At 46.0% G+C, this 10,806-nt stretch overlaps 2 protein-coding genes across 2 annotated transcripts in view; one reads left to right on the forward strand and one right to left on the reverse strand.

The window, feature by feature from the left end:
* ClC-b (chloride channel protein 7) overlaps positions 1 to 7,578 on the forward strand; it is a 27,080-nt gene extending 19,502 nt beyond the window's left edge. Inside the window, exon 6 of the mRNA XM_065236898.1 lies at positions 7,111 to 7,578. Within this exon, the coding sequence (XP_065092970.1) occupies positions 7,111 to 7,326 (216 nt within the window). The 3' untranslated portion in view covers positions 7,327 to 7,578. The remainder of the gene's footprint in view (positions 1 to 7,110) is intronic.
* Positions 7,572 to 9,037, reverse strand: LOC135713724 (probable glutamate receptor). Its single transcript, XM_065236945.1, has 3 exons — positions 8,222 to 9,037; positions 8,042 to 8,170; positions 7,572 to 7,978 (listed from the first exon to the last, which is right to left on the reverse strand). The coding sequence occupies exons 1-3, from the start codon at positions 9,035 to 9,037 to the stop codon at positions 7,598 to 7,600; spliced, it is 1,326 nt and encodes a 441-aa protein (XP_065093017.1). The 3' UTR covers positions 7,572 to 7,597.
* Between the last annotated feature and the right edge of the window lie 1,769 nt (positions 9,038 to 10,806).

Genomic DNA, 10,806 nt, shown 5'->3' on the forward strand with positions numbered 1-10,806 from the left:
AAACTAGAGCAATTTCCCAGTAATTCATGATGGAAGTATTTACTTTTGATTCCTGATACAGTTTTGTTTTGGAATCTAAATTGACAGTTCTTTCGACATGTGCAAGCAGTGTGAACACCAGCAAACAGGGGGGTTCGACAAAGTGTGTCGAAAGTAAATTCGAGCAGATTGATTTCATTGTGGCGGCGGTCAAAATCAGACCATCAGACTAAAATCAGATAGTCTAAACGGACCTTAAGAGATTTTAGACATGTGAAACCATGATTTATTCTGTCTTGATCTTCCAAACAGAGTTAGACTCAAACATATTATCAAAATGATATTTTGTTTTTGAAAGCATATTGTTATCAAATTTTGATATATTGTACAAAACCGAATTCCGACGGAACACGGAGACAAGGAAAAAAACCGACGATGTCACTTTGCTAATTCAACTTTTTAATTTTCTCTGTTTTTTGTTGTTTACAGTTCGATGGTTTTACATGTTATGTTTTTGGAAGGAAAAAACATGTGCGAATCGCTTCTGCACTGACAGATGGGTGCAAGGTAGATGCGGATGTGGTGTACGATTAGAATTGGGGGCTCTCGCACCGGAACATCCTCCCCCGCCTTGAGGCCACGTGCCTCAATCCGATGTCAAGATACAGACCTTCTGTACCGGGCGCTGGTACTCAGCTTGACCACGCCGCAAGGTAACAGTCCGAACGATTCCAGCTGCATCTGGATGAAGCTTAACGATGCGTGCCAACTCCCATTGAGCCGGCGGAGCGTTCTCATTTTTCACCAACACCAGTTGATCCTCTTTAACATTCGTTTCCGTAACTCGCCATTTAGTACGCGGTTGCAGCGTAGCCACATATTCGTCCCGCCATCGCTTCCAAACTTCGTCGGAGTATTTCTGCACAAGCTGCCATTTATCCAGGCGGTTGGACGGGATATGCTGCACATCAGGTTCCGGAATGAGATTCAACGGTTGACCAATCAAAAAATGACCGGGTGTCAAAGCTTCGTAACTATCAGGATTGCTCGATAGTGGACAGAGGGGTCTTGAGTTTAGGCATGCTTCGACTTGAGCCAAAATCGTTGCAAGTTCTTCGTAGGTGAGTGCTTCCGAACCAAGTACTGCCAAGAGGTGCTTCTTGACGCTTTTAACAGCTGCTTCCCATATTCCGCCTCGATGCGGAGAGGACGGAGGGTTGAAAACCCATTTGATGCCCAGATTAGAGAGGAAATGTCCTGCTGTCTTACTGTTATTCTCCAGAGTACGTTGCAATTCGTGCAGCCAACGGTCGGTACCCACGAAATTTGTCCCATTATCGGACCAGATTTCGTTTGGATATCCGCGTCTAGCGATGAATCGCTTAAGCGCGGCGATGAACACATTGCTTGAGAGATCACTGGCAACCTCCAAGTGTACAGCCTTAGTCGACATGCACACAAAAACCGCCAAATAACCTTTTGTGACTTTGACTCCTCTAACGCACAGCGCATGAATCTTGAATGGGCCGGCGTAGTCAACGCCAACGTGGGTAAATGCGCGGGTTGCCATTACACGAGGCACAGGCAGGCTGCCCATGAGCTGATTGGCCGTGTGTCCCTTCATTCTTACGCATCGAATACAGCTTTGAACTGTTCGTCGTACTGCTGCCTGTAGTCCGATCACCCAGTACTGCTGATTTACTGTAGCTGTAAGCAGAGTGGGCCCCGCATGGAGATTTTGCAGATGAAGTTCTCTCAGAAGAAGTTCCGTTACTCGATGGTCACGTGGGAGAATGATCGGATGTTTCACATCGAATGAGTAGGGAGAATTCTGAAGACGGCCTCCCACGCGCATCGTTCCAGTATTGTCCAGGAAAGGGTGTAGTGCTGACAATCTGTTCTTGGCCGGCAACTCCTTTTCCTTTGCGAGTAATTCCATTTCCTGCTTGTACACATCGAATTGTGCAGTTCTAGCTATCTGCGCCTTAGCCGCATACAGTTCGCCGGGTGTCAGCGTAGGTTCACATTCCATTCCCTTGGTAGCTTGCACAAATCTATTTACATACGCAAGTGCTCGAACAACCAAATTGAAGCTTGATCGCCGTTCAATCAATTCCCGCTCGACGTCGTAGTTGTCTCGAGTAGCTTTCGGATTGGTATGCAGTACCTTGAGTTTCCGCACTTCCAAAAGGTTTTCATCGTCGACTGGATCGTAGGGTTCAGCATTCCAAAATTCTTCATCCTTTCATAACCACTGCGGTCCGTTAAACCACAAATCAAACGATACAAGTTCACCTGGAGTTAAACCACGAGATGCACAATCCGCTGGGTTGTCTTGACCGCTCACGTGGTTCCAGCGATCACGAGGTAAAAAATCCAGGATCGCAGAAGTACGGTTGGCTATGTACGTTTTCCACTTGCGAGGATGAGCAGACAACCACTGAAGAACTATAGTATTGTCTGTCCACGCCCAATGCTCCACTTCCAGATGGGAGAGTGCTTGAGTAATTCGCTGCATAAGTTCTGCCAGTAAGGCTGCTGCGCAAAGCTCCAATCGGGGCAGCGAAACTTGTTTAATCGGCGTCACTCTTGTCTTTGCAGCCACGAGGTTCACCAAAATGTTTCCTTCTTCGTCTCTTGCTCTGCTGTACACCACAGCACCGTACGCCATCTCGGAAGCATCCGAAAACCCATGTAACTCTACCTTGCCGTTGAAGCTCGCGATGAATCGTGGAATGCGAATCTGTTCGACGAGGTGAAGGTTTTCCTTAATATCTATCCACATTGTCTCGATAGCAGGAGGAAGTGGATCATCCCAGGAAATATCACTCAACCACAGTTGTTGAAACATAATCTTGACCTTCACAATCACTGGAGACAGCCATCCAAATGGATCGAACAGCCGTGAAGAGTCCGAGAGTAACTGACGTTTACTATTCACGTTATCTGGTGAGAGACTAACCTTGAAGGAAAAGACGTCTTCCTTAGGCAGCCACTGTATCCCTAGTGCCTTGACAGCGTCTGGATGCTCCGCCAGTTTAACGTCTATTGGTGCTTGCTCTGCATCTTCCCCATCTCGTAGAAGTTCTGAACGATTGGATGTCCATTTACGTAGGTTGAATCCCGCCGATTTCATGATCTCGATAACTTGGTTCTTTAGCTCCCTTGCTTCATCCATGTTCTTCGCACCTGATAGGAAATCGTCGACGTACATATCCAAAACAATCCTCTCCGCTGCGCCTGGATACATCGAGCTGTAATCCTTCGCTGCTTGTCTCATGGCTTCAATTGCTAGGTATGGTGCAGACTTCGTCCCGTATGTGACAGTACAGAGACGATAATGTTTGATTGGCTCACTTGAGTTCTTACGCCATACAATCCGCAAGTAATCTCTGTCTAGTGGATGCATCCATACTTGACGGAACATCTTTTCCGCATCTGCTGCGAACGCCACCTCATTTGACCGAAAACGCAAATGAACAGAGAAGAGTTCCTGGTTCACGTTTGGTCCGGCTAAGAGCCGATCGTTGAGAGACACACCAGATTCGGACGCACTGGAGGCATCAAAAACTACCCGAAGTTTCGTCGTCGTGCTCTCTGCTTTCATCACTGCATGGTGGGGGAGGTAGAAACTTTCACTAGCCTTCACGCTTACTTCGTTTTCCGGTACCTCCTCCATATGGCCTAGAGCGAGGTATTCTTCGATAAAATCCGAATACTGCTTGTGGAATTCTGGATTCCGGTCGAAACGTTTCTCCATCGATCTCAACCGTTTGATGGCTGCCGTGAGTGACTCTCCCAACGCAGGCTTCGAATCGTCGAAAGGAAGTCGCACGATGAAGCGTCCCGAATCGTCCCGAGAGAGTGTGGACTGGAAGAACTCAGCCGCCGCCTGTTCCGAAGGAGTAAGCTGTTGTGGCTTTGGAACCTCCTCCTGCTCCCAAAACTGTCGCAATGTGCGGTTGATGTCCACCTCGGCATGTAGATTGATGATGGAGAAATTGTTAGGTACATCTGTCGTATAGATAGCTTGATTACCAGATACGATCCACCCAAATATCGTGTTCTGGGCCACAGAAGTACCGCATTTGTCCTTGACTTGCCCCGATTGGAGAATAGCAAGAAAGACATCCGAACCCAAAATTATATCGATTGGCCCCGGCTGGTTGAATGCCGGATCCGCTAGCGTTTCCTGAATCTCCTTCTCCAACAGCTTCGTGTTCACCTCGACGCGTTGAGCAGGCAACGTTGACGTCAGCTTACCCATTACGAACGCACTAGTTCGTAGAATTACCGTTTCGTTGAACCGATTTGCCATGATAAGCTTTACGACTCCACGAGTTGTCCCTGCATGCTGCTGCCCTAGTCCAGAGACCGCTACTTTTCCGCTTGTACGAGGAATACTGAGTTTGTTGACGCAGGCTTCTGTGATCAATGATGCTCCAGAACCCGAGTCAATCAAAGCACGAACCTTCAAAAATCCACCGTCGATGGTTTGCACATTGACAAGCGCTGTCGGTAGTACAAACGCTTCCTTCATTAGTTCTGGTGGAACCTGAGTGACCAGTGAGTTGACTACAGGATCTGAATCTTGCGCTCCTTGTACAGACTGCTTCGGCTCGGTAGAACATTCTTCATGCTGATCTGATCCATCTCCCTTTGGGCACAATAGCGTATGGTGCCGTTGTTTACAGTCCGCATTGCGACACACCGATTTCGAGGTACACACTCTCACTGAATGCGAAGGACGTAGACAGTTATAGCACAACTTCGCCTGTTGTACTAGTTCACGTTTGCACTGTAGGTCCATCTTCTTAAAATCTTCACACAGATAAATCGGATGCTCACTGGAGCATTTCGCGCACTTTTGTATCACTGAGTTCGTATACAACGACTGCATCCTTTTCTCCGGCTGAGACATCTTCTTCACAGGATCCGCTGCATGCTTCGAAAAGGCCATACAGGTTTCCAGCGCGTCGCACCGGTTGTCCAAAAATTTCAGGAACTCCTCGAAGGACGGATTCTCAACGTCGATTATCTTCTGAGCCCACAAGGATCTGGTATCCTTATCCAGCTTCTCCAACAACAGGTGGATCAGCCACGGATCTCGCTGATTGTACTCCTCTCCCAGAGCATTTAGTTGTCGAACAACCTCATCCGAAGTTGTGACCAGTTTGCGTAGGCTTGCGGTAGTGGCGGTGTTGACCACAGGCTGGTCAACGAATTCACGAACAAGAGCAAAAAGCGTATATTTTTTCTTGTCGTAGAAGCTTGAAAGAGCCGCCCACGCTTCCTTGTAATTAGCGTCCGATATTGGGAATGAACTTACCAGACGTTTGGCATCACCCGCCAGATACGACACCAAGTACTGCATTTTCAACGAATCGCGCAGATCGTTGCGTACGTGGATTATCTGCTCAAAAATATCTTTGAAGGCTCTCCAATTCTTTCGCTCACCATCAAAAGTTGGTACACTGATCGGAGGAAGTCGCACATTTAGGAGGGGTGCATGATTCGACACCTGTTCTCCTCCAGCTGGATCCACACCACGACCATTATACGCGAAATTTCTACTGCTGCTTGCCATCGATTGGTTCACCATCAATGCTCGCTGAGTTTCCAACAGCATTTGCATCGCTTCCCGAAGATCTCTGCTAGAACCAGCCACCGATCGGTAGCTTGCAGTGGAGCCCCGATTTGAACTGGTGACGGAACCTTCCTCGTCGCTTTCGTTGTTGCCCTGGGAAATGTACCGCTCAAGGGCATCCTTCGCTCGATAATAGTACGTGTTGAATTCCTCCCGAAAGTTATGCACCGAGGTAATTACTTCCGGGTCCGTTTGATTCTCCTCTATCTCGCTTTGCGTCTGCCGGAATTTTATTGTGAGCTCCTTAAGCTGCTCGAGCCGATCTTCCACTTCCCCATGCGATGCATTTCGCTCGTGGATTGTTTCGGCTGCAGCTGACTCCCCCTTCATTTGCACCAACTGAGCATTTCTACGACCGATCAACTTATCCATCACGATTCGCGACGTTATCCGGTTCGAAGGACCAAATGTACAAAACCGAATTCCGACGGAACACGGAGACAAGGAAAAAAACCGACGATGTCACTTTGCTAATTCAACTTTTTAATTTTCTCTGTTTTTTGTTGTTTACAGTTCGATGGTTTTACATGTTATGTTTTTGGAAGGAAAAAACATGTGCGAATCGCTTCTGCACTGACAGATGGGTGCAAGGTAGATGCGGATGTGGTGTACGATTAGAATTGGGGGCTCTCGCACCGGAACATATATTGTTTGTGTTTTGTTTTATTGAAATAGTATAGACAGGTTTCTTACTTGTTTTTATATTCTTGAATTAAAAAAATACTACACAAATACCAAAAAAGAATGTAATATTGATTGACGTAATACTGTATGAATAAGTAATGTTATTGCAAAACAAATACAATATTACAAACATGGATATAATTTCTTTTCGCAAATTATGTGTAGGATAAATGCACCAATGGTGGCTTATAGAGTCTCCCTAAGCCGCTATAGAAGTACATTGTACTAACGTACCTCCACTTTTGGTGCATTTACTAAACATTAATTGTACAAATTAATACTAAACAACCTATGTGCATCTGTTCTGCTGTAATATTCAATAACTTTTTTGCTGTGCCGACTTATAAGTACCAACCCCCAAGTTTGAACAATCAAAAATATCATAAATCAATAAGTACATAAAAGGGATTCCAGATGGATAAATAGATAAAATAATAATGTGTATAATTTGTAAGCACCTGGATTTTTTTTCATCCGGCCTGGAAAAACCTGGAAAACTCAGGGAATTTGATTCCTTAGATTGAGTAGACACCCTGTTAATTTAATTTGTTGTATGAATTAATTTCAAATAGACCGGGGAAGGCCCTCTGTACGCGAAATATACGCCCATATTTCGATCAAAACGGATTTCCCATTCAAAACAAATGTCGAATGAATCCGTTTCGATCGAAATTGACACCGACTCTGTGGGGTTTGGTAGATGTGGGTGATGGGCATTCACTTGTTAAACCAGCACTACTCCATTTCCGTCTAAAATTGCACCAAGAGAACTAACGCCACCATTCCATTCCCATCCGCAGGATCTGAAAATCAGCGAGGACAAAACCCTCCGTAACTACACCGTCGATATGAGCCTCTTCATGAACCCGTCGCCGTACAGCGTCAACCTGAAGACTTCGGTTCCGCGCATCTTTCAGCTATTCCGGGCATTGGGCTTGCGGCACTTGGTAGTGATAACGCGGGAGAATCGTATTCGCGGCATCATCACACGGAAGGACTTCCTTCGGGAGCTGTGATTGAGTGTGTGACCCCCCACTGGGTAGGAGAATGTGATTCTCACTTGTCATTAAGTCGTTTTAGTGTTTTGAGAGTTGAATCATGGCATCTATTTGTCCCCAATGTTGCTTAAGACTGGTTTAAGTGTTATCCTAAATGATGTGCCGATTGACGCGCGGATCGCGAAGTTTGCTATATTTTACGAATAATTACGAGATTGAATTCGAATCGATTCGTTTTATGGAATCAACAGAAGTGAAAATAAATAAGAACCAATTTAAGTGTACGCACCTAGTTAAGCGACCGTTTGAAGAAAGTCCCATTGTACACGCTAAACCGGTTCCGTTTTCGAAAGCGTGTAAAACCCTTCTCGCCCACCAACAATCCAAAGGCAATGCCGAAGCCCCAGCCCAGCAAGGTAAGTGCAGGCCAAATGTCGACGATCGAAACGGGAATGAAACTGCTTCCGCCGTTACAAGGCGGCTTCCGGGAGTAGAGCATCGTATGTTCCCGACCCTGGATGCCGAATTCACGCAACCTGAACAAACTGAGCCGAACCAGCTCCCGGAATGAGGAATTCTTCTGCACTGCGTAGTACGGATCGACCATGTTCAGGAAGTTAATTTCTTGAAGACCACACTTTTCGTCCTCCTGGAACGTCTCGCTGATGATCTGAAAAACAAAAATTCACAAATGAAGAAATATCCTTGCATAAGTTTAACATTCGCTACTCACCTTATAGCAAACGCCCAACTCCCCATGAAAAGCATACAAACCCTGCCGAACCCTCTCCATGCCTTTCTCCAGTGGAACAAAACGTATCTTGCCTTCATTGATCGCCTTCCTAACGGGCTCCGTGCCGTGCTGTGAAGCGATCAGTTATCAATGACGATATAAAAACCAACTTGAACTCACCATGAAGTAATACCTATTGTACACGGTATCGTGGACTCCCGTCACCAACCTCGAGTTCAGCAGTTCCTCCACCGTCCGGATCTTGTGCGACGGCGACTGAATCAGCGCCACAATGTTGGCCGAATAGCTAGCGTACAGGAACATCAAAATGATCAAACTCAGCAGGATCAGACATTTCGACGGAAGAGACTTCGGTTCCAGGTACGATCCCTGCTGGCACGAAGTCCCGAACATGTTCATCACAGCGTCCATCAAATTCGGACGAACACCGCTGCCGTAGCGAACGTTGGTGCATTGAAGCTCTACCTTCATGATGATCAACAGAAGAATGCCGGATAGGATGATGAAACTGATGATGCATAGCCAAACGGACCCGTTAAACGGCATCAGGAACACGTTATCCGTGACGGAAAGATTGGGTGATCGAAAAATAAACTTGGCCCGAGTTGGAGTGGTCATCGAGAGGTAATCGATCTCCTTGATACGATCGGTCGTTATAAAGAGCGCAGTCCCGCCTAGATCCGCTGCGTCGCTTTGTAACTCACCGATCATTCCACTGAATCGATCGGTTTTCGGGTCACGGTAGCCCCACGTGTTGACGTACCTGAACTGGAGGGTTGCGTTCAGGTCTTGGGCCAAGTATTTCGTCAGGAAGTAGTTCTGCTTGGTGATCGTATCTATGTGCTTCTCGCGGTAGTCTTCCAAGTGATTTATAGTTTCGTTGTTAATTATCACCAGCGTTGCTCGAAGCTTGAAGTGGTTCAAGTTGTGACGACGAACCGATGATTTGTCGGAGTGTTGCAAATTGACGATCATCCCATGGTTCCAGTAGCCGACGGTTTCCTCGATCAGTTCGGATTTCAGCGAATGACGATATACTGAAGAATTGAAAAGATTAGGTACCAGTTGTGCGTGAGTTATTTAGGATTGACGGGCACCTTGTTTGACTGAGTATCCTTCGATACCATCTTCTTGACATAGATAGTAAACCTCGTTACTGATCAGCACGTGGAGGTCGTGAAAATATTCCAAGAGTTTTCGACAATCTGAGTTCTTCCTATTCACCACAATCCATTTAACGCGATAGTATAACATTTGTCCGGAGGACCGCAAGAGCCGCTTCGATCGAGAGCAACCAGCATCGATCACCAGCAGAGGCTGATGCTGGTTGGGATCGTTCCACGGTAGATCACGCCCGTCTTCGTTCACGAATCGAACTGCTAATGCGGTCGATTGGATTGCGTTAATCGCCTTCCAGAAATGTAACTTTTCACTTTCCTCCCAGCAGGACAGAACGGTCACCTGAATGGGACACTTGATACAGTGTATCAAGTCCACTACGGCTGAGAGCAACTTCGAACTGGTGGCATGGCCAGCCCTCGTCAGTAGAAATACGGTGAGAATTCCGACTAGCGACTTCATTGTGCTCCAAATAGTCAAGTCCTGACGCTGGAAAGTCAGTTTTATACCGGGATTGTATCGGATTCAGAACCAAAACCATACAATTTCAGCATGAAATATGGATCTTCCGTTGAAATGGAATTTAGTTCACAACAACCTTCAATCGAAAATGATGAAATATGTTTTAAAGAGAAGCAGCTACTGCAGGTGGGGGTTTGTTGGCGTGTCACATCAATAAGCTATGCCTTCACCAAAAACAGAAGGGAAGTTGCGCAATTTCCCCGCCCCGGATTCGATGAAAGAATAAAAAAAAATTGGAACTGACCATCCGTGACTGAGGGACAAGCCACGACCTCATTACGAATTCTGAACCGTCTGCGCTTTAGCGTTTGTGTATACAATCAGACCCCAATTAGACTTGATAATGAAACTACAACAGCTACCACCGGTGGCAGAGCAGGTGGATCGTGAAAAATGCATCTATAAAACAAAACATCTATCTATTGAATCAATCAACCATAATGCGCGAAAAGTGGCTTTGCGATGGGGGAGGAGGCAGGGGAGCAGAGGCGGATAATCAACGGTTATGAATCGTCGTAACCCGCTATCAGTTGATTCATCTAGCAGTGGAAAATTATACAATTTGAACGCTACTAGCTACCTAATCGGACGCGGCGCGCTTCTTGTTCAATGGGGCCGTTTCTAGATCAGACAACACCGGTAAGACCTGATATGAGTCTGTTGTGGACTCAAACCCAATGCAGAACTTTCATCACTTCGGTGGACTCCGGTAACCCAGATTGATTGGACAATTTTTGACCTGTGATTATCTTAAATAAATGAAAGTAAATTCGGATGGGTGTTTTTGAATTACATAAATGATAGAATAGCTATAGATTGCATCGATTTGTTTACACTTGGTACTTAGGACCTTTTAAAAAGTTAGCGAGATTTCTACTTATTTTCATCGTCTCTTTCTTATTTTCGATATGATCGGTACAGTTGAAAACCAGAATAACCCACTAGCGACAATCGATTTTATGCTCATTCTGTACGTTGAACATAGTGTCGGAAGTAGTGCGCTGAATAGCGCATCATCGTGCGATTACAGCGCACTACTTCCACCACTATGTTTAACGTACAGAGCGAGAGTAAAATCTATTGTCGCTAGTGGGTTATTTCGG

Source organism: Ochlerotatus camptorhynchus, unplaced genomic scaffold, assembly GCF_037179485.1.
Source record: "Ochlerotatus camptorhynchus isolate MF236.1 unplaced genomic scaffold, CSIRO-AGI_Acam_v1.1 ptg000577l, whole genome shotgun sequence".
NCBI lineage: Eukaryota > Metazoa > Arthropoda > Insecta > Diptera > Culicidae > Ochlerotatus > Ochlerotatus camptorhynchus.